General features: G+C 40.0%; 1 protein-coding gene across 2 annotated transcripts; it reads left to right on the top strand.

The window, feature by feature from the left end:
- Positions 1–10,149: 10,149 nt before the first annotated feature.
- Positions 10,150–26,084, top strand: LOC113082901 (solute carrier family 12 member 2). 2 transcript variants are annotated; one of them, XM_026254318.1, is made up of 26 exons: positions 10,152–10,888; positions 13,977–14,099; positions 14,192–14,267; positions 14,344–14,439; positions 15,226–15,365; positions 15,577–15,687; positions 15,851–15,959; positions 16,064–16,191; positions 16,419–16,503; positions 16,581–16,732; positions 18,164–18,271; positions 19,328–19,451; positions 19,541–19,642; positions 19,765–19,920; positions 20,752–20,851; positions 20,927–21,038; positions 21,128–21,268; positions 21,352–21,458; positions 21,542–21,615; positions 21,691–21,831; positions 23,534–23,656; positions 23,735–23,846; positions 24,019–24,105; positions 24,191–24,326; positions 25,551–25,618; positions 25,738–26,082. In XM_026254318.1, exons 1-26 carry the CDS (start codon positions 10,430–10,432, stop codon positions 25,871–25,873), a joined length of 3,306 nt encoding a protein of 1,101 aa, XP_026110103.1. In that variant the 5' UTR covers positions 10,152–10,429; the 3' UTR covers positions 25,874–26,082. The 2 variants fall into 2 exon arrangements, with proteins under 2 accessions (XP_026110102.1, XP_026110103.1); XM_026254317.1 differs by having other exon boundaries at positions 10,150–10,888; positions 21,542–21,831; positions 25,738–26,084.
- Positions 26,085–26,105: the final 21 nt, after the last annotated feature.

Raw genomic sequence — 26,105 nt, 5'->3', positions numbered from 1 at the left:
ATATAGATGTACAGATATGTAGATAAAAAAAATTAAAAAAAAAGAAAGAATAAAATAATAATTATAAAAAAAAAAAAAAAAAAAAAAAAAAAAAAATTAAAAAAAAATATTCATGTCAATATTGTACATATATAATCACAAAAAAAATTAGTGGATACAGGGTAAATATTTACAGAGAGCATTGCTGAAGAACAGGAGTTTAGTTTTTGTCCCTCATGATGTGACAGGAGGACACGTACTGCGCTGCGAGCTGGACACACTTTTCTTTCTCTCCCAAAATATAACTGAGTTTGTCTATGTCGCTTGCTTGCCTGAATTCAGGCACAATTTGAGCTATTAGGGTAAAGTATTGGTCTCTAATGTGTTCATATTTAGTTGCAGTGTGTGAGGAAGTGGCAGCTCGTCCTCTACGAGTCCCTCTGTGCAGTGAGGACACAGTCGGAGCTCTCTCTCTCTCCAGCTGTGTTTGTGTCGGCCCGTCTCCACACACAGACGGTGATCACTCAGACGATACTTCGTCAGGAGCTTTCTCTTATATAGTCCTTAATTTTGATCAAGTTAAGGTGCCAATGATAGCTAGTCTTTAATCTATAGAAGTATTTAATTTGTTAATTTGTTCTACTTGATCTGCCAAATCATGGATGTATTCTTCCTGGGTTGTTTTCCAATTTCTTTAACTTTTGCGTGTCTTATTGAATGGTTGAGCGGAGTTGGTGTTTTCCCCACTAAATTGTTGCATGGGGTCACTCTCTGGGTGTCCTGTCCTGTACATAAGAGCGCAGTGATGGTAATCATCTGTCCGTGTGTCTGATAGATGGAACCAGAACTTGGCTGTTCTCTTCTGGATTTCTGCTAGAAAGGGAATCTGCCAGTTCTGCCCTGCAGCCGAGACTAGGGGCGTTTTCTGTGAAGTCCCAGGATGTTCTTGCAGAACTCCAGGTGGAACATTTCAGGTGGTCTTTGTATCCCAAGATGTGTAATTTAATTTAAATTTGGGGGCCCCAGATCTCACAACCGTATAGGAAGAATTGGTTTGATGATGCTGTCGAAGATTTTTAGCCATAATTTAATAGGTGGGTTGAATTTGAACAAAGATTTCCTAATAGTGTAATAAGCCCTGCGTGCCTTATCAGTCAGATGTTTTATTGCCAGGTCAAATTGACCAGAAGCTGAGATAGTGAGACCCAAATAATTATAACACGTCACATGATTAAGAAGTGTTCCCCCGATTGTAAAACTATATTTTTTGTCAGTAATGCGAGGCTTTTTCTGAAAGATTGATAATTTTGGATTCTCCATGTTGATTGGTAAGGCCCAGTCTCTACTGTAATCTTCTAATAGCGAGAGGCTTTGGTGTAGCCCCTCTTCATTAGGAGACAAGAGCAGAAGATCGTCAGCGTACAGGAGACATTTGATTTCTCTGCCCTCGAGGGTCAGACCAGGACAAGGGGACTTCTCAAGTGCTGATGCCAGTTCATTAATATAGATATTAAACAGAGTCGGGCTGAGGCTACAGCCTTGACGCACTCCTCTGTTCTGACTGAAATAATCAGTCCGTCTGTCGTTGATCTTGACACAGCATTTGTTCCCGTTGTATATGTCCTTTATGATGTCATATGTCTTTCCTCCTATTCCGCTTTGAATCAGTTTTAGAAAAAGTCCATTGTGCCATACTGAATCAAAGGCTTTTTTAAAATCAATGAAGCAGCCAAATATTTTTCCTTGTTTTGTTTGATGAACATATTTGTCTATGAGTGTGTGGAGTGTGTAAATATGATTTGAAGTTCTCTGTTTTGGCATAAATCCAATTTGACAATTGTTTAAAATCTTGTGTTCTTGGATGAACTGAATTAATCTGTCATTGATGATGGAGCAGAATAGTTTTCCGAGGTTACTGCTCACTGTGATGCCTCTATAATTATTTGGGTCATACTTCTCACCTTGTTTAAAAATTGGGGTTATCACGTTCTCTTTCCAGATCTCAGGAAAGTGTCCAGATTTTAATAAGAGATTGAATAATGTTAGGATAGCAAGTCTCAGTTTGGGGCTGCTGTGTTTCAGCATTTCATTAGAAATTCCATCTAAGCCACTTGATTTCTTATTTTTGAGGGATTTCATCTTCTCTGTCAGTTCAGGTAATTCTATGGGTTTGTCTAAATGATTGAGCTGGTCTTTTCTCGTGAATTCCAGGTTATTTAATTGGGAGGTCAGATGTTTTTGGGCGAGGGTTGGTTCGTTTAGAGAATAGAGTTTTCTGAAATGTTCAGTCCAGATCTTTGGGTCATAGATGGGAAGGTGTTTGGCCTCTTTGGATTTATCTAAATTATTCCATAAATCCCAAAAAGAATTTTGATCGATTGCTTCTTCAATTTTGTTTATTTTAATTTTGATGTGGTCAGTTTTCTTCTGTATTAATAGTGACTTGTATAGTTTAAGTGTTTCTTGATATGTGGCTCGTATTTGTTGGTTTGCAGGGTCTCTGTGCTTTTTATTTGATAATGATCTTAATTCTTTTCTTAGTTTTTGGCAATCTTTATTAAACCAAGCATCTTTAGCGGTTTCTTTTTTACATCGGTAATTCTTTCTTTTTCTGAGGGCTTTTCTGACCACTGTAGAAAAGATTTGAGTTAACTGTTTAGTTGCTGAATTGATACTTCTCTTTTCTACACTAAATGTAGTCAGGAGGAATGAGTCGATCATGTTCTCAGTGTGGGTGCTGTGGAGCGCAGCTTCATACTGGGCAGGATTGTCTTTACTCCATATAAATTTGGGGGGGAGTGGATATAATTGAACTTTCTGTTCTAAAGATGGCGGATGATTCCCTGACCTGTTGAGACTGAGGACTATGTGACTGTGGTCTGATAATGGCAGCTGTGGCATCACTGTGAAATAGTTGATCTGACTCTGGTCTAGATCTGTGATGGCGTAATCTACCGTGCTGCTGCCCAGATGTGAGCTGTATGTACATCGGCCCAGAGAGTCACCCTTCATTCTGCCATTCACTATGTACAGGCCAGGCTTTTGCAGAGCTGCAGGACTTGTTTTCCATGTCTGTTAATCGTGTTGTCATAATTCTGCCGTGTTTTGGTAAAACCTTTTTTCTGATGATTAAGTGAACTGTTAATATATTTGTCCCCATCAGAGCTGATGTAGTCCTGTTCCTTCCCCGTTCTGGCGTTCAGATCCCCCATTAATAGAACCGAACCTCTAGACTGGAAGTAATTGATCTCTGATTGTAGGATTGAGAAGATGTCTTCATTATAGTAAGGCGACTCATATGGGGGGATATATGTGGAACACAGGTACAGGTCCTCATCTAAACACAAAATCTCTTTTTGAATTTTTATCCAAATGTGTGTTTTTCCCTTTTTCATGGGCTGAATATACTGCTGCAGATGGTGTTTAAACCAGACTATGATTCCTCCTGAATCTCTTCCGTTCCTAACCTCAGGCTGTTTGATTGAGGGGATGCGCAGCTCTCTGTAGTGTGAAGGGGGGGAGGTTTTACCGTCTAAACCACTCCATGTCTCAAGTAAAATAATTATATCTGAACTATGTACAGCGTTAATAAAATCAGGATTAGAGCTTTTCTCTCCAAAAGCTGAAGAGAACATCCCTTGAATATTATAACTAGTTATTTTAAACGATGACATTGGGAAGTATTGCATTTACCAGAATAATGTATGAATTCATGACCAAATCATGTTTTAAAATATAAATTCATCAATAAAAAAAAAAAAAAAAAAAAAAATATATATATATATATAAATATATAAGTGAATGAGTTTTACAATTGTCAAATTTGAAAGTAAACAAGTAGAAATGAGTGAAATAAAAGTAATTAAGAAGTAATGATCATTTTAACTCCAGACACAGTGTAAGTAGTTAAGCTAGTAGGTTGTCACAGATCATTTTGAGCATGTTTTTGATCTGGATAAGGTCTCTGGAGTCTGTTCTAGCTCGTCCTGCTGCTACAGCGGCGTAGCTGTCTGACTGAAGCACTCTTACCCTCTCCTCGTGATCACCGAGCGTCTTCGGAGGGGGACGCAGCGCTGTCTCCTTGATGCTCTTAGCAAACAGTCTCATTCCCTCTCGATGGATGTGGACGTGGTCATATAGATGCTCATGGGTGATGCGCTGATGGTCAGCTATGTGGACATTTGTCATTGAAGCACAGATGCCAGCTATCTTCTCATTGATGGAGTTGATGATGTTTTGTGGCACGTCTCTGCGAGGTAGAAGGGTCGAGATGATGATTTTGGCTCTGGGGTAGATCCTGCTAGCTGTTTGCACTACGTTGGTCAGGGCTTTAGTGACATCTATGTTTCTAGCACTGAGGTCATTTGTCCCGGTGTGGAGAATGATGTGTGACGGTGCACCGAAACCACCGTCTCGCAGCAGTCTCACAGCTGAGTGTGATGTGGGACACCAGAACTTCTTCACAGATCTTCCTGGAAACAGTCGTCTGGGGTCGAGATGATGGCCGTTGGAGTCACAGAGTATCACGATGTTGTCTTGCCTCTTCTGTTCTCTGCTGGTGCTCCTGAATGGTGCAGGTGGAGGACTGCTGCTGGTCTCTTTCCTCTTGAGCTTGTGAGAGGTTGTAGGAGTGAAGGAGCTCTGAGACGGTGAGCTGACACACTGCTGCGGTTGAGTGGTGTTTGTGCTGTGTGTTTGGGTGCTGACACTCTCTCGGTGTTGTCTTGTGTGTAGCTGGTTTCTGGTCTCCTCCAGCAGTCTCTCCAGTGTGTGGCCGTGTTGTTCTCTTCTGACCAGCTCTTCTCTCACCCTCCTCAGCTCCTGGTGCAGCTCTTGATTGTCCTCCTCCAGTTGTTTTACAGCAGAGCAGAGCTGTTGTATTTGTTGCACACTGTGGTGGCTGGTCAGGTTGAGCAGGTGATGGAGGCTGTTGGTGGTTTCCTCTTTAAACAGACAGAAGTGCTGCTCCAGCTCAGCGATGGTATCTCTCAAAGCCTTGATCTTAGGAGACGCAGGAGTGCTGGAGTGAGTTCCTGAGCTGCTGTCAGAGATGGTAACGGAGCTGGTGCTGGACACTGTGTGGCTCTTCATTTCAGGATCTTGTTTTATCTTCTGAACCTGGTGTTTAAGGTTTCTGAAGCTCCTCTGGAATTCACTGAGGCTGGTTTCTGCTCCCTGGACCATGACTGTGCCATTATGGTAAAGATTCACAGTCAGCTTTGTGTCGTTCTCTCCTTCCAGAGTGAGTTGTCTGCCTTTGCTGATGCCTCCTCTTCTGACACATGTCATGTTTGAGCAGAGGACGGTGTGCCAGGATGATGTGTGTTCAGTGAAGAACAGCAGGTTACACAGCACTCGGCTGTTTTCTGCTCCACTGTAGTCAGATAGCAGTATCTCTGGGTTCTCCCTCAGTATAATCTCTTTCATCTTTTTCTTGTCTTTTATAGATTTAACTTCTGCTGGATAGATTATCTCCAACTCCTCTTCATTTTTGAAAAATGCCTCTGCTTTAGTGAGGCCCATGTTGTTCTAACTGAAATAACTGTCACGGAACCTCAGCCTGGCTAACAGTTAACTGCTACAGTGACTTTATATGTTGTTTTTAGTCGATGTCAATCTTCTTAAGAGGTCTTACCTTGGAAATCTTCTGCCTCTATTGTTCACAAATGAATGTCCAATTAATTAAGTATGATTTGGTTCATGAAAAAATTCATTATCTGGCAAAAATGATGTTGAAATCAGGAGCTGATATTTCTGCTGCCAACTGTCATCGTATACATGGTAACATGGTATAACTCTGTATAACATGGTATAACATGTATAACATGTATAACATGTATAACATGTATAACATGTATAACATGTATAACATGTATAACATGTATAACATGTATAACTCTGTATAACATGGTATAACTCTGTATATGGTATAACTCTCTCTCTCACACACACTCTCTCTCTCTCTCTCTCTCACACACACACACTCTCTCTCTCTCTCTCTCACACACACACACACACACACTCTCTCTCTCTCTCTCTCTCTCTCACACACACACACACACACTCTCTCTCTCTCACACACACACACACACACACACATCTTGAGTATCAGTGGTTTGTGACGTGTGTTTCAGGTTCTACAGGATCAGAGCTAGAGTTCATGAAGACGCTGCGGCCCGTGTCTCTCTCTCTGAACGCTCTGCTGTTGATCTATCTGTCTCTGTGAGTCTCTGCTGGTCTGAAAACCGCTTCATGTTTTTGTGGAAACTGTGAAATGCTATCATTCAAATGTTTGGGTATACAAAAAAAAAGAGGAACTTATATTTTTACTCATCAAGGAGGCATTAAACTGATCAGAATTGATAAAATACATTTATACTGTTACAGAAGATTTCTATTTCAAATAAATACTGTTCTTTTACACTTTCTGTTCATCTGTGAATCCTGAAAAATAAAATGCATCCCAGTTTCAGTGTTCAACATTGATAATAGTCAGAAATGTTTCTTGAGCAGTAAATCAGCATATTATTGTGATTTCTGAAGATCATGTGACACTGAAGACTGGAGGAATGATGCTGAAAATACAGCGGTGCATCACAGAAATAAATTACACTTTAACACAGATTCACACAGAAAACAGCTGTTTTAGATTGCAATAATATTTCACTATTTTTACTGTACTTTTTATCAGCCTTGGAGAGCAGAAGAGACTTCTTTAAAAACATAAAAATGATATTTTACAGACTGAGTTCTGTTTGGTTTGCTCTTGTTCTCTCAGGGTTTGTGTCCTGCTGTTGTCCTCCTGTTACATGGCGTTTAAGATCGTGTCTCTTGAGGAGCGTCTGACATCTCTCGTGTCAATGGAGTTTCCCCAGAAAAGGTAAAGACGAAAGAGATTTAATGGCTTTAACTTTAATTTATTATAACTTCAGTTTTATTATTTGGTAAAGCAGAATATCAGAAACTCTAAATGTACCAGATTCCAATAAATCATGAAATCTTTGTAAATATACACAGTACAGACCAAAGTTTGGAAACATTACTATTTTTAATGTTTTTGAAAGAAGTTTATTTTGCTCATCAAGCCTGCATTTATTGGTATATTGTGATATATTATTACAATTTAAAATTATTGTTTTTAAATGTATTATATTTTAAATGATCATTTATTTCTGTGATGCAAAGCTGAATTTTTACGATCATTATCACATGATCCTTTAGAAATCATTCTAATATGATGATTCATGATCAAAGTTGGAAACAGTTCTGCTGCTTAATATTTTTTCAGAACATGTGACACTTTTTTAGGATACTTTGATGAAAAAAAAAAAAAGAAGCTATGTTTTTAAAATATAAATATTTTGTAATAACAATATACACGACTGGTCAGTAATTTGGGGTCAGTAATTTTTTTTTTCTTTTTTTTAAATAAAATCAATACTATTATTCAGCAAGGATGTGTTAAATTGATAAAAAGTGATAGTAAAGAATATATATTATTAGAATTTTTTCATAAATGCAGTTCTTTTTACCCTTTTATTGATCAAATATATGAGACAGCAGAACTGTTTCCAACACTCATAATAAATCAGAATATTAGAATGATTTCTAAATGATCATGTGATCGACTGATGTTACATGTGACACTAAGGCTGGAGTAATGATGCTGAAAATTCAGCTTTGCATCACAGGAATAAATTATTTTTTTTAAGTATATTCAAATAGAAAACTATTATTTTATATTGTAATAATATTTCACAATATTACAGTTTTTTCTGTATTTTTGATCAAATAAATGCAGGCTTGATGAGCAGAAGAAACTTATTTCGAAAACATTAAAAATAGTAATGTTTCCAAACTTTTGGTCTGTACTGTATATGTATATATTATATTTCTAATGTTTTATGCTTCATATAATCGGTTTCTGTTGTTATCTATGTGTATCAGATATCATATTATACTTAACACTATGTGCCGTTATGATTCCAGAGATGAATATCAAAGTCTGTTTTCTGGAGAAACCGCTGAGTTCTACTCGGTTCTTTCTGCAAGTCTTCTGAAGCTGGAAAAGGTTTGTCTGTGTGAACACATCTGAACATCTCAGAGTGGGAAGGTTTGGTTTTATTGATCAAACATTCATTGTAATTCATTTATTTGATGAGCTCCAGCACACTATGCTGCACAAATGAAAATCAGCATTGCATCAGTGTCTCATCAACGGATGCACTGCAGTGAATGGGTGCCGTCAGAATGAGAGTCTGATAAAAACATCACAATAATCCACAGCAGTCCATCAGTTAACATCTGGAGAAGATGAAAAGATGAAACAAATCCAGCATTAAGACATTTAGGACTTTTAACCGCTGCTTGATCTGTGCAGATTTCTCTCCTGATTCAGATCACAACACTTTTTCACTGGAGGAAGAGTTATTATGGATTATTTTAGTTAAAAGTGTCTAAATGCTGGATTTGTTTCATCTTGTGGATTATTGTGATGTTTTTATCAGCTCTCATTCTGACGGCACCCATTCACTACAGAGCATCCATTGATGAGACACTGATGCAGTGCTGCATTTCTCCAAACCTGATGAAGAATCAAACTCATCCTGATCTCAGATGATCCTGAGGGGAGGGGGGGGGGCACATTTACAATTTTGGGGTGAACTATTCCTATGCATTGTGAAGAGTCAGGAGCTCGTCTGAACAACACAATCATGCTTTTCCAGATCCACAGAAACCTTCAGAGACTGCTGGAGACCGTGTCTGAGGTCTGAATGAAGGGCACACGCACATGGAAGTGAAAGACGTTCCAGTCAAAGTCTTGAAGGTTTTAGAGACACTTTCAAGAATTATTATTATTTTTAATCATCATCATAAGTAGCACTAGTAATCATCGGCTGTTTTATACAAACATTAGAAGCCAAGCATGAGATAAACATAAGCCGAGCCAGTGTTTTTTAAACAAACGTAAATGAACAAACTGATTATCAGCTGATTATCATTAGTTGGACAATGAAAAACTGTGTATACCTGTCGTTTGGAGTGAATAAAGTTTGCATCGTCTCTGAACATTACGTTTTGACGTGAGTTCATCATTACGGCTCGGGAAAGATGAGGAACAACCAGCAGACGTCGTTCACAAAGAAACACAAACCCTGCTGTTTTTATTTGCAGGCAGGAAACAGGATCGAGAGAGAGGCGTGGGGAACTAATATGAAGAAAAACAGAGCATAATGATCATATGAGGAAAGACAAAGAGCTTTTCCTGATCCCATGTGCTCTGAGACACAATGTTCTTCTACTGAGGAGGAGGAGGAGGTTTGCGAAGGATCTCTTTCAGCTCTGTATTGTGAAGAGTGAGATTGTGAAAGAGTGTGTTGTGTTATATGCTAATGTGACTGAATGTCATCACTCCTCTCCACAGAAAACCATTGTTTCTCTCTGAACTGGAATCAGATTGAGGTTTTAACATCCTGCAGAGGGTGGAAATACTTCATACCGTTGCTTCTATACTTCACTTGTTTGTTGTTTAAATGTGCATTAATGGGAAAGTTTTTAGCTGCTTTTGCATTAAAATTTATGATACTCCTTTGATTAACGTGAGCTCATAAAACTACTTTAGTTAAGTAATAAACCATGCACTATTTTAGATTTTCTGAACTTTAGCAGGGTTATTATACTTTAAGTTAAAGTCTGTCACTTGAAATAACTTAAAAAAATAAAAATAATAATTGAATGTACTTGCCATAGCAACATTTTCACTTTAATTCAGTTTAACTTGATGCTCTAAAACAACTGAACACTAAATGTAAAAACAAATTAATAAAAAGGAAAGAAAATTACTACAACTACCTGAAATCAGAATATAAAAAATAAATTCAGAATATTAATAAAAACTATAATGGTATCTCCAGTTATACTAAAAGAACACTGTTACTGTGCAGGGTAGTGTTTAAATGCTTATCATAAATAAAAGCAAAAATAATGCGTTTCATTAGTTAACATGAATTAATACTAAACAATAATTAAACAGGATTTATGAGCCTTAGTTAATGACAATTTCAATATTTATTAATTATGGCTACATTTTTTAATTGAAACCTGTGTTTGTTAGCATGAACGATTGTACAGTTGCTATTTAATGATAAACCAGTTTTATTGTTCGCTGTTAGTTGATGCATTTTGCGTCTGTGTTTCTGCGCGCAATTACGCGCCGCTCGTGACGCGCGGTGACGCACGCGAAAACCTGAATGAAACCGTCAGGGATCAAACTGGTTGTATTCTGACCCTGAAACTAAACACGGTTTCATCGAAATATCTAAGTTTAATCCAGCTCGAACTGCTGTGAGAGAGCGTCGCTCGGTCACGAGTGTGGTTACGTCTGACTGGTTCTCTGTAGTGACTGATGCACCGTTACCGGCGCGCCCCGTGATTCTCCATCATCTCCATCATGTCAGATCAGCCCTCATCTCCTCCAGCCGGACACAAGCCCACCCTCCGGGCGCCGGGGTCCTCTCAGAGCCGCTTCCAGGTGGATCCGGTGGCGGAGGCGGCGGCGGCGGCGGCAGCGGCGGGCGTCGCTCCTAAAACCCCGCCGGGATCGCGCTCCTCCACCGGTGAGGAGTCCAAGAGCCGGTTCCGGGTGGTGAACTTCTTAAGCCCGTCTGACGCCGCGCCTGACGCGGGATTGAACGGAGACACGGTGAGGAGCGAGGCGAGCCTGCACTCGTCCACCGGGGGTCTCAGTCACTTCTCGGACACGCACTCCAGCACGTATTACCTGCGCACCTTCGGGCACAACACCATCGACGCGGTGCCCAACATCGACTTCTACCGGCAGACCGCGGCTCCGCTCGGGGAGAAGCTCGTGCGCCCGTCGCTGTCGGAGCTCCACGATGAACTCGACAAGGTTCGTGCTGTGTTTCCTCGCGCACTTTATACCGCGTGGCTGTGGTTTAATTTGTGCGCGTGCTGCAAGAGCTATCGGGCACCGGGGCATGTTGTCACACGATTTACTGCGTTTATTTCAAAAGCAGTTTCTGTGCAACTTACATCTTACATTAAAAATGAAGAAAACTGTAAGAATATGAACGTTCTGTTTATTAACACGATGTTAGCTTTTAATATAATAGCAGTAACCACAAAATACACGTAATATGCAATTAAAATTGAAAACAAAACTGAAAATGCAAAAAAAAAATAAATGCAAAAAAAAAAATATATATCATTATTATTATTATTATTAACCAATAAAGACACAAATCGATGACACACTGCTCTCAGGACATCTATATTTCAAATGTATTATATTTAAAGATTTTCCATCAATAATTAAAATGGTTTTACAATAAAATACAAAGCAGTTCATGAGAGAGCAAGTAAACTTCCTTTCCCAATAAAGGATATAAAATGGCAAAAATAAAAATAAAATAAATAAATATATATAGACATTTTCTAAACAAACAAAAACTAATAAAAATGACAAAAACACACAAAATACGTATTATAACTAACTAAAATGAAAATGCAAAATACAAAAACCACTCATTCAAAATATTTTAAATAAAAGATCTCAATGACAGTAAAATAACAGCGTATCTATATTTTAAATGTAACTGACAAAATGTCAAATCATCATTTTCTGATTCAAAGTAAATGATTATTAATGATTGTTTGAAACCAAGATATAAAACTTACAACTCGTAAAACTCTCATAACTCAATCCTGAGCTCTAGTGCCTGTGACAACTAGCCCCGGTCTGATTTCCTACATGAAGTCCATTATGTTGTTTTCCCTGCAAACACTTTATAATTTAAAATGACATGCAGCACAAATGTGATATTAAAAGCTGTCATCAGATCATATTCAGATGTGTTATTGCAGTATGAGTGATGTGTGTAGCGGCTGATTCATCTGTATGTTTCTTCTCTTATGGCTGTAAGTTGCATGACTTGTGTGATGTCACACACACACACACTTGTCCTCAGACAATAGTCCCTCTCACACACACACACCCACTCCATGAGGCACCATGAGCGATCTGGGTCACATCACAATGTGAGCGTGTGACCCGTGCATCTCTCTCAAAGACCCAGTGTCCCCTGAACATCACTGGACACACAGGTTACACACTCGTGTGTTCATCAGGACTCACACACTAAAACAGCTCAGCTATTCAGTCAAAACCAGTGTGTTTACATGCACTGGTCAGTTGTGAGTCTTTTTTTACATATCAAGTCTCTTCTCTCAGACTAGTGGAAAGAAAACATCCGAAACACACATTTAAGAGTTAATTTCAACGTGCTTCATCTGTTATCACATGATTGCAGTTTTATTCCTCTATATATTCTGTATGTTTGTTCATATTTCATCCACACTGATTTGTGAAGCATTTTTATTCCTAAGGACGTGGTGAAAATGTGCTTGTTTACTGTCTGGTGATTTATGGGGTGATAAAAAGAAAAAAATCCAGAATACCTTTAAATCTCATATGACAATAAAATCAAACAATAATTATGAATGTGCTGGAAATGTACTTATTGAATGCATATTTAGTTAGATGCATGTTTAAACATTGCATTTCAGAAATGAAATTGAAATTTTACACACACACACACACACACACACACACACAATAAATCATCTCTCCATTGATGTCTGGTTTGTTAGGATGACAATATTTGAAAATCTGGAATCTGAGGGTGCAAAAAATTAAAATATTGAGAAAATCATGTTTAAAGTTGTTCAAATGAAGTTCTTAGCAATGCATATTACTAATCAAAAAATAAGTTTAGATACATTTACAGTAGGAAATGTACACAATATCATTGAACATGATTTTTACTTAATATCCTAATGATTTTTGGAATTAAAGAAAAAAGTGATAATTTTGATCCATGGTCTCTCTCTCTCTCTCTCTCTCTCTCTCACACACACACACACACACACACACACACACACACACACACACATATATAAACTACTAAAATGTCTAAAACATTTACTAAAACTAAAGTGGAAGATATAAAATGAAAACTGATTCTAACTATGAATAAAACAAATGTAAAGTGCCACAATGATACAGTAACACTGCATTCTTCCATGAGCTCTTAACTAGTCCATAAAGGCATTCTCTATTGTCACGGGAGGAGCACAAGACAGACACAGTGGGCGTGGCGTCAGGCCTCGGAGAGGCTTTTATTAACAGAAATCATAAAACAAAGGGAATAAAAGTGGCCAAAGGGGGAAAGTGTCCAAAATAACAGGGAATCTGGTGTCCTCGTTGTGCTGCGGGATTTGTGTAGGTCGGGCAGTGTTCATCAAGGAAGGGTCCAGGCAAGGGGCGGAGTCCGGCGGCCGCACGCGCTCCCCTCCTTGGTCCGGGGCGCGAGGGGCGGCGGCTTCTCCTAGCGGCCGCGTCTCTCTCGTTGGCCGCGGCGCTGGTAGGGGATGGACGGCCCGGCATCCTGGCCCGTCGGCCGTGTATACGGGTGCGGTTCCCATCCGGATCGCGGGTCCGGCAGCTCACGTCTTGGTGGCGCGGGAGTCCCTCAACGCACCCTTCCTGGACCCACGAGGACACCAGTGTGCATGCACGGGGAAGAGACCGGTCTCCTGAGGAGAGGCGCGTTGGGCTTTTAAACAGCGGCGGTAATGAGGCTCCACTTCCTTCAGGTGTGCCCCATCACACGCCGCCAGCCCCGACTCGTCCAGCGCCCCTCCTCTCACACACCCACTCCAGTCGGGAGCCTGGTGAAGGGCGGCGATTTAGGACGGGGTGCCGGTGACAATCAGGGAGGAGGCAGCTGACTCGTCACACTATGAAAAAGAAAAAATATATTTTTAATTTTTCATAACTTTGAACCATCTGAGAAACGAAGTCATTCAAATGCAAATATTGCTCTTTCTCTTCTGCATATTAAATAATAAGTCCTAGTAAAAGCTCGAGTTATCAGATGTGACATGTGCTGATTCTGGAGGGGTGTGGTCTTGTGTAGGAGCCGTTTGAGGAGGGGTTCCCCAACGGAGAGGAGCTCACGGCCGCCGAGATCATCACAGCCAAAGAACTGTCCGATTCCAAGGGAGGCACGGTGAAGTTCGGCTGGGTCAAAGGAGTGCTGGTCAGTCCGACCTCTGACCTCTGATCCATCAACACACACACACACACATAACTCTAACGAACACTGCTGATGCTGATGCTGACTGTGTGCAGATACGATGCATGCTGAACATCTGGGGAGTGATGCTGTTCATCAGGATGTCGTGGATCGTGGGTCAGGCGGGCATCGGTAAGATAACTGACCAGCAGCACTGACCCCAGATCAGAAGGAATGGTCAGTCACAGACTGTGTTGTGTTCCTGCAGCTCTGTCCTGTGCCATCGTTCTCATGGCTATCGTGGTGACGTCTATCACTGGACTCTCAACATCAGCTATTGCCACCAACGGCTTCGTGCGTGGAGGTCAGTGAGGTATTATATAATATTAATAACCGTCTGAAATAAAGAAATATATTAAATATATATATAGAGGATGCAAGGATGCTTTAAATTGTGATGATAAAGACATTTACAGTGTCACAAAAAGATTTCTTTTTCAGATAAATGGTCTTTTGTATGTCTGAACAATCTACTCAGCTGTTTTCAACATAATAAAAATAATCAGAAATGTTTCTTGAGCAGCAAATCAACATATTAGAAGGATTTCTGAATGATGCTGAAAATACAGCTGCGCATCACAGAAATAAATTACAGTTTAAGATATATTTAAATTGAAATGAGTTATTTTAAATAGTAAAAATATTTCACAATATTACTGCTTTTGCTGTATTTCTGATCAAATAAACTGATCAAATAGACTTCTTTAAAACAGATTAAAATCTTTCTGATCAAAAACGTTTGACTGGGTCGTGTGTATATAAATGACACTAATTTACACATTTTTACCATCAAATTTACTATTTACCATTCATTGCTTCATGTATTTACACTGAACAAAATTATAAACGCAACACTTTTTTAAATTTTTGCTCCCATTTCTCATGAGCTGAACTCTTTTATATACACAAATGCCTATTTCTTCAAAAATCGTTCACAGATATGTCTAAATCTGTGTTAGTATATTACTGTTTATTGGTAAGTTCAATGTTACTGAGAGTTATTCTTCACTAACTGTGACTTCTGTTCTAATAGTTTTGGATATATTTGGTCTAAAGTGAGGAGTTAATGTCTGTGATTGGCTGGTTTTAGGCGGGGCATATTACCTGATCTCCAGGAGTTTGGGTCCAGAGTTTGGAGGATCCATTGGTCTGATCTTTGCCTTTGCCAATGCTGTCGCTGTGGCCATGTATGTCGTCGGTTTTGCAGAAACCGTCGTTGAGCTTCTGGATGTGAGTATGAACGCCCAGACCTTGGATGGATGATGATGAGCGTGACAGACCTGATGTTTCTTCATCAGACTCATGCATTAGTGTTTTTGGTCATGCACCTGATTTTCATTGATTTTTTAGATGTGCAATGCCTGCTGTGGTTGTCTTACGGTGATAGGCTGACATATATCCTCCATATTCATTCATAATGTAAACACCCTGTGTTTATCAGAGTATAGACGCTCTCATGACGGATGAGATCAATGACATCAGGATCGTCGGCACGCTCACCGCCGTCTTACTGCTGGGCATCTCTGTCGCTGGAATGGAGTGGGAGGCAAAAGTCAGTATATTCCTCCATTCACATATCTGTGGACACAGAATTATATAGCCATACTACTGTATTTTTGGAATCAGCAGCTCAAAATAAGTATTGGATTCCATTCAGTGGATATGATGCAGGTCGGTGTTATTTAAGTCCTGTGATGTACTCATGTCTTTGACAGGCCCAGATTGTGTTAATGGTGATTCTTGTGGCGGCTATTTGCAACTACTTCATCGGATCCTTCATCCCTTTGAAGTCGAAGGAGCCTCAAGGCTTCTTGGGTTATAACGGTTGGACGTCTTTACTCATCTGTGATCATTGATCATTATTTAAGATCAGTGCTGGAGGAAGGGATTCCATGGCGTGTTCATTCTTGTGTTTGTCTGTCTCAAAGCTGCCATAATGATGGAGAACATGGGTCCAGACTTCAGAGATGACGAAACCTTCTTCTCCGTCTTTGCCATCTTCTTCCCGGCCGCCACAGGAATCCTAGCGGGAGCCAATATATCAGGAGACCTGGCGGTGAGGAACATTTACTCTTGCAGTGATGTCACAGAATAATCATTTAGAACCTGATCAGTTCTTTAAAGAACCGTTTATTCTTATTGTGAGTAACAGTTTGAAGAACACTATGAAGTGGTGTTGGGTGTTAAAGGTCCTTCATGCAACATTGATGCTCGTAAAGAAGCTTTATTTCCAAGAGTTCTGCTGGATTTTGGTGGTCATCACAGCTGATTTGGTCTCTGTAGGATCCACAGTTAGCGATTCCGAAAGGAACTCTCCTGGCGATCCTCATAACTGGAGTGGTTTACATCGCTGTTGCCATCTCGAACGGTATTTGTGTGGTTCTTTCTCTGAATGTTCTCGCCTCGTGGTCCAGAGGTGATGTTATGGGTTTGCCATGTGTTTAGGCTCTTGTATCGTGCGGGACGCCACAGGCGATGATAATGACACCATGGTGGGCTCGCTGGAGAACTGCACCGACGCCGCCTGCACGCTGGGATACGACTTCTCCATCTGTAAAGAGGGCGGCTGCAAGTACGGCCTTCAGAACGACTTCCAGGTGTGCTCAAAGTTAGCATTATTATTCGGGAATGCATATGTTGATGTTCAGTGTTGGGGGAAGTTACTTTTAAAAGTAATGCATTACAAAAAGTTCTATTTTTGGCAAATGTGAACTCAAATTTCACTCAAAAGCTCCCTATTATATACCCAGTGCAATGAGGCGCCAGATGCAATGCAAGTTATTTTTGCTAGTTTCAAACCAACGCAGTTCTCATTTTCATGTCCTGCACCACATTGTTTAAATAGCAAATGCATTTGCACCCATTTGGTCTGAAAACGAGGAGGATTGTTTGCATGTTGCTGTTTTAAAGCAGCTGAAATAGACTGCGCCACTGACCAAGAAAAACCTTGTCTAAAGTCAGTAGCACAATATTTATTTATTTTCTGTTATTTAAAGAGTAATATGCACACAGGGATTCACAGCAGCACACAAAGATGCCAAATTTTGCTCTTGCAAAAAAAATCCCATGTAAATAGCGAATCCGGCATCAGGGTTGCCAGGTTTTCCCAAGAACCCCCCCTCCCCCAATCGCTACTCAAAAGTAGCCGAAAACTGCTCGAAACTAGCAAAAAAAAAAACTGCTAAAATTTGCATTCAAGGGAATGTCCGCCATGGCATGAGCGAATCTTGCTTGAATGGGAGATTGGTTTATTGCACATTACACCCAAAACACACCCATTGCACATTACGAGAATAGAAACAACTCTTTTACATCTTGCCAACATTTTTCCAATCGTTAAACTAGCAAAAGTGGATTCGGACACATCCTAAAGGCAAATGCGCCTTGCACTTTAGACCATGTGCTTAGATCGTAAAAATAGGGCCCCAAAAATGAAATGAATGAGCCTCGGGTTTGAGGAAATGAAAACTCACATCTGTACAGTAGAGGGCGCTGGTCAAACAAACCGTTCAGCTGTCCTGCCATTATGCATTACATGAAGAATAGAATGCATAGAAGAAAGTTCAACACGTTCTTCTCCATCACCAAAAAAAAAAAAGAAACAGAAATGCAATGTTTATCTAAAGTAATTTTTGGTTATTATTATGGTTGAACTGGATCATCAAACCTCAGCAGCAAAGACACTGTTTAATAAAATGGGATTAAATACATAAAGAATATTTGTGTTATTTAGCATATTTAATTACTGTAGTTTTGCATAATATTCTGAGTTTACATTTCACTGATTTTATTCGTTTTGAGGAATACTAAATCTGTTTTTGTGCGAGTGAGAAGATTAAATGCATGTTGACAGTTAGTCTAGATCTACAGTAGCATCATGTTACACATCATAAATGAAAAGCAATGCATTTGCTAGTTTGATCTGATTACGCTTGGCGTTACTTTTAATGCGTTCCCCCCAGCACTGAGAAGAGATGTAGTAAGTCATTCAGCTTTACTGATGTTCTGTGATGTTAATGATCTTTCAGGTGATGAGTTTGGTGTCTGGCTTCGGGCCGCTCATCACAGCTGGGATATTCTCGGCCACTCTCTCATCAGCGCTTGCTTCTCTGGTCAGCGCTCCCAAAGTCTTCCAGGTCAGGGCACATACAAACCTCCTACTGAACAATGTCTTAAACTTTGGTTAAAAGCTATTGTATTTTGGATACTAGGTATCCAGATTTGCTAGTAAATGGAGTTTTGTTCATTGCATCCCTGAAATCAGCTAGTAATCTCAAAAGAAGTGATGAATTGACATCGACTTTCATTCACTTCCATGATTCTGTGATGTTTTCTCTGTTAAAGAAATGACTAGAAGTAAAGGTTGTGTGTTTGGGGAGTTTTCATTCAAACCAGTTCAAATTTAGACTATTTACATAAAGTTTTATATGGTAGAATTCTTCATCGTCTTAAAATTTGAGGGAGATATTTGGTTTATTCCCACTATAAACCTCTATCTACAGTAAGCGCCTCAAAAAGCACATGGACTTCATCCAAGATGCTCCATGCATCTGTTGATTTCTCTGTATGTGTGTGTGGATTATCTGGGTTTTTAAAAAAAAACAGATGCATGCTGAATGGTGCGAGTCTCTGGTTTCAACACCTCTGTGCTCTGATAAATAGCCTTATCATTAATGTGATCAGCAAAACTAAAACACATCAATTACCTATTTGCATCCATTAAACATTTTTGCTTTCTGATTTCCTGGCACTCTCCCTGAGTAATTTTCCTATTTCTCATCTTCTGGAGTTGTATTTACTGTTTCAACAAAACAGCCTGATACAAATTTCTGATTTTTGTGCAGTTATTAACTAAATGAGTTGCATTTGGAGTAATTTATTACACAATCATCAGGTGCATCAGCGAGCGGGCATCATCATTTTGTTTGACAGGTTACAGTTTATTCCAAGAAAATGCATGAACTGAAAGAATGGAACGATTGATGCAATGCAATGTAAATCACGTTGAATTAAAAGTGTCTACCAAATGCATAAATGATAAAATTATAAATGACGATTTTGCATTACCATACCCTATATATTGGCCAAATATTGTATATCAGAGCTTCCTATGATCTTATATTGTTTAATATAACCATCACTCTGTTCTTCAGGTGTTGATGGAGGAGTTTAATGTGTGTGTGGTTTTGTAGGCCTTGTGTAAGGATAGAATCTACCCTGGAATGCATGTGTTTGCCAAAGGATACGGGAAGAACAAAGAGCCTCTGCGCGCTTATGTCCTCACCTTCATCATCGGCCTGGCCTTCATCCTGATCGGTAAACTACACCCCACTCAATGCTGACTTATCTACGTACATGCTAATGACAGAAACTGTGTCTAAAATCCAAGTGTGTTGGTGTTTCAGCTCAGTTGAACGTCATCGCTCCCATCATTTCCAACTTCTTCTTGGCTTCTTACGCCTTGATAAATTTCTCTGTTTTCCACGCGTCGCTGGCGAACTCCCCAGGCAAGTGTGAAGCAGAAATCCTCTCTGATGAAACTGAAAATGAGCGTGGTGTTCCTCCTCAGGTCGCTGACACGGATGGTTTCATACATCATTGAGTAATTCACAGATCTCCATCTGAACAGGATGGCGTCCGAGCTTCAAATACTACAACAAGTGGGTGTCGTTAGCCGGAGCCGTGCTGTGCTGCGTGGTGATGTTTGTGATCAACTGGTGGGCAGCGCTGCTCACAAACGGCATCGTCCTGGCGCTCTACATCTACGTCAGCTACAAGAAACCAGGTCTGTAAAACTGCACAGGAGTACGGGACTTAGTTCATGCATCGGTTGTTGAGTTGATGTTGGGATGTGGGCGTGGCTCTCAGAAGAGGGGCGGGGTTTAAGTACTCTTAATGATCGGAGAATCCTTCATGCGTCACCAGAGAGAAGATTTAATGAAACATGACAAGGTCAAAACTTTAAAAAGTGTGAAATGTGCAGATGAATCATTTACAATAAAATTAATAATATGCATTTAGAAAATATATTGGGTGGGTTTTCAGTTCACGCCAACTAATGCAATGCTGTAAATGACATATAATATGCGATATAATTTTGACAGTATTTGATATATGTATTTGTTCATGTTGGTTAATTAAAATGTTGTTTTTCATGTTAGTTCATTATCATGTTAATGCAGCGTTCCTGTAGATCATGGAACTGGTGAAATGTATATCTTGAATAGTCACTTTGGATAAAAGCGTCTGCCAAATGCCTAAATGTAATTGTGGTTCATGATAAAGGCATAGGCATCTTCTGTCATCATTACTCACCCTTGTGTTGAATTCCTTTCTTCTGTTGAAAACAAAATAAATAATTTTGAAGAACATGGGTAACCAAACAGTTTCCGGTAGCCAGTGACTTGGGAAATGAGTGGTTACGAACATTCTTCAAAATATCTTCTATCCACAAGAAATAAACTCTTTTAGATTTGGAACAACACGAGGGAGAGTAAATGACGACAGAATTATGATTTTGGCGTGACTGTCCCTTTAACTGATGTGAGGCCTTATTGTATAGTGTTTTAAAGTCATACATCACAACTGAGTGTTAAAATGCATCTTTCTGCTGCAGATGTGAACTGGGGTTCGTCGACACAAGCGCTGATGTACAATAAGGCACTAACACACAGTCTGCATCTCACCGGGGTTGAGGACCATATCAAGAACTTCAGGTGATCCACCGGCAGATGCTGTCTTATGTGACTCTATAGAGACCCAAAACCTCTCTGAAATCATTGTTCCCACAGGCCTCAGTGTCTTGTAATGTCTGGATACCCAAACTCAAGACCAGCGCTGCTGTATCTAGTGCACGCCTTCACCAAAAACGTGGGTTTGATGGTCTGTGGACACGTGCGCACGGTTAGTAAATTCAGTAAACATCTGACACATTGCAGTTGTGAGCATCTACAAACGCAAACATGCACTTGTCCTTGCTTTTTTTTCCACAGGGATTCCGTAGGCCGAACTCGAAAGATATGATGAACGAGCAGGTCCGCTATCAGCGCTGGCTCCTGAAGACACGAATCAAAGCCTTTTACACTCCTGTGTTTGCTGATGATCTCAGACAAGGAGCTCAGTATCTCCTGCAGGTCAGAACAAAGAGCTCATGTAATGACCTCAATCAGAACGCCTTTAAATCTAAGAGTAAACCTGATGTTGTTGGGGTTCACAGACCACTGGTTTGGGTCGCCTAAAACCCAACACACTGGTGTTTGGCTTTAAGAACAACTGGAGGGACGGTGAGATGAAGGATGTGGAAACCTACATCAACACCATCCAGTGAGTCTGACTGTGTGATGCTCATCACGTCTTCATCTTTAAGAACTGAAATCTTCATCTGAATGATGCTGTGTGTGTTTCAGTGACGCGTTTGACCTACAGTTCGGGGTGGTTCTCTTGAGACTGAAGGAAGGTCTCGACATCTCTCACATTCAAGGTGGAGTTTCGTGGCCTAATCGTTTATGTCTTTTCATCAGTGATTTTAACTCTGATTCTCTTGGTCTTTCTTCAGATGAATTTCAGACCTCGCAGGAGAAAGCTCCTGGAATGAAGGATCTCTTGGTGTCCATCAACATCAAAGACTTTGACAGTGATTCCTCAAAACCGTCATCTAAATCCACCAGCTGCCAAAGCAGCCCGCTCATCTTCAGAGGTCAGAAAACAATGACAAGCTACACGGATAAAGCTATAGTTCATCCAAAAATGAAAATGTGCTCAAGATTTGGATGAGTTTGTGTCTTCATCAGATTTGTAGAAATGTGGCATTGCATCAGTGTCTCAGCAGTGAATGGGTGCCGTCAGAATGAGAGTCCAAACAGCTGATAAAACATCACAATAATCCACAGCACTCCAGTCCATCAGTTAACATCTGGAGAAGACAAAAGATTAAAGAAATCCATACGCCATAATGAAAAAAGTGTTCTGGTCTGAATCAGGAGAGAAATCTGCACAGATCAAGAAAGCCAAAACTGCCCTAAAAAAATATGTGGCTGGATTTTGATGTGAGAGACAACAGGAGATGCACTTTTTCACGGGAGGAATTGGTATTATGGACTGTTTCAGCTTTTGTCTTCTCCAGATGTTAAAGGGGGGGTGAAATGCTCGTTTTCACTCAAACTCCTGTTAATCTTGAGTACCTATAGAGTAGTACTGCATCCTTCATAACTCCAAAAAGTCTTTAGTTTTATTATATTCATAAGAGAAAGATAGTCTGTACCGATTTTTCCCGGAAAAACACGACCGGCTGGAGGCGTGACGTGTGGGCGGAGCTAAAGAATCACGAGCGCCAGTAGGCTTTTGCGTTAAGAGCATGTGGAACCTGTGACATTACCGTGAGGGAAAAACCATCATCCAATACAAATCATGGCTTATAGTCAGATTCAGCCGTTTATTTATGATCCAGAATCAGATCCAGAGGCTGAAACTGAACGAGAGCAGCAGCAGCAACGACTCACTCCGAGCGGGGCTCGAACCCGGGTCTCTGGCATGGGAGGCGGACGCACTAACAAGGAGGCAGAGATATTTGAAGCAGTTTTACTCACCGCATGCGGTTCCAACACACGATCGTGACCCTTTTTCGTTGGGACTGCATTATCCTTAAGAAATAAACGATACGCAAACCCGGCGTCAAACTGGGCCTTGTTTGTAAAACAAGCATCTTCGAAATGCAGGGAACAAACACAAACACTTGCACAACTCCGTTGATGCTCTGTAAAAATAAACTCCATCCACTGGTCCCTTAATGCTGTTTCTCTTTTGGTAATCTGTGCAGGGTTGTCTTGCCCTGGCAACCAAAAACACACTTCTTTTGTGACATTTGGCGACGCTCTCGCTCTGATCAGTGAAGTCTGTTGTGCTCTCAGTGCTCTGCTATACGGGAGCGCGCGCTCTTCCGGCAGAAGTGCCTTAGGACCCATATAAGGAAATTCCACTCCATCTAACGTCACACAGAGCCATACTCGAAAAAAACTTTCCGAAACTTGTGACAAACCGGAAGGAGTATTTTTGGAACAGAAATACTCCTTCAAACGTACAACTTAATTTTTGAAACTTTGTCCATGTTTAGCATGGGAATCCAACTCTTTAACAGTGTAAAAAAACTCAGTATGCATGAAATAGCATTTCACCCCCCCTTTAATTGCCGGACTGGATTACTTGTGGATTATTGTGATGTTTTTATCAGCTCTCATTCTGATGGCACCCATTCACTGCAGAGCATCAATTGATGAGACTCAATCTTGTTCTTAGATTGATAATGAATGTTAATTCTCCACGGAATGGCTTTTGGCGTCTCAGATTTATTTATCTAAACTGATGGTAAGTTCTCCTCTCTGATGATGCATATGTGATTTCAGACACCAAGAAGCCTCCGATGCAGCTCAGTCCTGCGGACGAGAAACTTCTGGCTGCCAGTCAACAGTTCCAGAAGAAACAGAGCAAAGGAACCATCGATGTTTGGTGGCTGTTTGACGACGGAGGTGAAGAGTTATTTCCATTTCAGTTCTCAATGATTCTTCAGCTTCAATAAATGATTGCTGATTGATTGCTCATTGTAGGCTTGACTCTTTTGATACCGTATTTGCTAACCAACAAAAATAAATGGCGCGACTGCAAGATCCGTGTGTTCATTGGAGGAAAGATAAACAGGATTGACCACGACCGCAGAGCGTGAGTATTGCGCTGAATGTATTTTTTTTATAAAGAAGATTTTTAAGATCCTAAGGAATTCAGTCGTGTGTCCAAACTTTTGTCTGCTAGTTTAACAAATAAAGCATTTTATGTAATGGAGCTATTCATTTACATTTTAGTGAAAACTACTAAAGCTTTTGCTCTCGCGCAGAATGGCGGCATTGCTCAGTAAGTTCAGGATTGACTTCTCTGACATCACCGTTCTTGGAGACATCAACATTAAGCCAAAGAAGCACAAGTAAGTTTCGATCCATTTGGCTTGTAAAGAGCATGTTTTTCTCTGATATCCATGAGAAGCAGCTGTTGTTTGATTTCGTGCTCAGTAAGAAGATGTTTGAGGAGATGATCGAGCCGTACAGACTGAAGGAGGACGACATGGAGCAAGAAGCCGCTGAGAAACTGAAGGCTGAAGAACCCTGGAGGATCACAGATAATGAGCTGGAGCTCTACAGAGCCAAGGTTACCATCAGTTTCTCCTCAGGAGATGCGATGCTCTTACATTGCTTTGATATGGAGCGCCGCTTGTCTCTGATGTGTTATCTGAACAGTGAAAACCAATCAGAAAGACGACTTTAGACAAGGCTCTTCAGTCTTCCTTGGATGGACCTTATTTAAAAGCAGTTAGATAAAAAAAATTGATTTTTCCCATGATGATTTGATCTGCTAGTTGTCCTTCAATGTGTATATTCTGCAATCAGTGCAGACTAAACAACAGGAAAATACTCCTGCTGAATACTGAATTTAGATTTCAGAAATGAGGTTTTAGTCGAGTTACTTCTGTTTAAGTTTTAATGTGATGAGAGCGAATCACTGAGGACCACAAAATAATGCAAAAACAAATAAACAACATTTCTATCGTGTAGTTTTCAAACATAGTGTAGTCTGAACGAAAGACTCTTAAGAACTGATTCTTTTTAATGAATTAATCAAACGACTCAAATATATGGAAGCACGTTTCTGCCACTGAATAAAACATAAAACATGGCAACTGTGACTTTTTATATCATTATTATGACATTTTTCTTGCAATTTCAAGTTTACACCTTACAATTCTTAAGGGGGAAACAATACTATTTTCTTACAAGTATATTTTTATATCGAACAATTCCAAGTATTTTCCTCGCAACTGTGAGTTGATATCTTGTATATCTATCTTTTTATTTCTCACAATTATTACATCATTCCTCAGACTTCTCTAATTCTAATAAAAGTTAGAATTCTTAGAAAAGTTGGTTTCTGTCTTATTAATAAAAGTCTAATTGTTAGGAAAAAAATACTATTTTTTTATGATTGCATGTTCATATCACGCAATTTATAACTGACTTTATAACAAGCAATTGCAACTTCATATTGCGCAATTTTGAGAGAAAAAAGTAATAATTGTGGCACAAAAAGTGGCAATTTTCAGTGGCAGAAACGGGCTTCCATGCAAATCTGTTTCAGACTACTCAAATTCTATTTATAAAGCACTTTATAAAATGCATATCGTGTCAAAGCAGCTTTACAGTGTTAAACAGGTTTAATTCAGCTTTTAAAAAACACGTCTCTAGACTTGCGTTTCTTCCACTCGTTCCACTGGCCATGTCTCACCTGTTTGCTTTGATCTGTGTGAACGGCCCCAAATAATGTCTGAAATAGCATCGACATCTAAGTGACATCAGTTCTTACATTTCCTTCATTTAGTCGAATCGGCAGATCAGACTGAACGAGCTTCTGAAGGAACACTCGAGCACAGCCAACCTCATTGTCATGTAAGTACCGACCACACATTTAACACAGAAAACACTTCATTTGAAAGTATGTGGCCCTTGTGAAGCACACGTGCCTTGATTTGATTCACCTGAGCATCTGATTCATTTGGGTTTGACAGAACCATGCCACTCGCCCGGAAGGGGACGGTGTCCAGCGCTCTTTACATGACCTGGCTGGACACGTTAACTAAAGATCTGCCTCCGATTCTTCTTGTCCGAGGAAACCATCAGAGTGTTCTGACCTTCTACTCGTGAAGCGAACGTGAAGTGACTGTGTTACAATCAGTACATATTGGCCAGATTTGTTCGCTGTTGCCAAATCGAATTACAGTATATTTAATATATTGAGCTGAAATAACCGATGCTTCAGAAAAGTTTACTTGTAGATATTTTTAATGTAACAACACTTACCTCTAAAAGGGCAGATAAAATGATGCTTGAAATAAATTTAAAGGGACAGTTCACCCAAGAATGAAAATTCTGTCAT

Source organism: Carassius auratus, unplaced genomic scaffold, assembly GCF_003368295.1.
Source record: "Carassius auratus strain Wakin unplaced genomic scaffold, ASM336829v1 scaf_tig00037096, whole genome shotgun sequence".
NCBI classification, from domain to species: Eukaryota; Metazoa; Chordata; class Actinopteri; order Cypriniformes; family Cyprinidae; genus Carassius; species Carassius auratus.
The sequence above is the reverse complement of the archived record's forward strand: the minus strand, read 5'-3'. Positions and strand labels throughout refer to the sequence as shown.

Excerpts from the sequence above, each read along its gene's own strand:
- LOC113082901 (XM_026254317.1), top strand. The coding sequence starts at position 10,430 with ATGTCAGATCAGCCCTCATCTCCTCCAGCCGGACACAAGCCCACCCTC. Across the intron at positions 14,100-14,191 it reads GCTGGGTCAAAGGAGTGCTG|ATACGATGCATGCTGAACAT; the intron begins GTCAGTCCGACC and ends GACTGTGTGCAG. Across the intron at positions 24,106-24,190 it reads ATTAAGCCAAAGAAGCACAA|TAAGAAGATGTTTGAGGAGA; the intron begins GTAAGTTTCGAT and ends TTTCGTGCTCAG.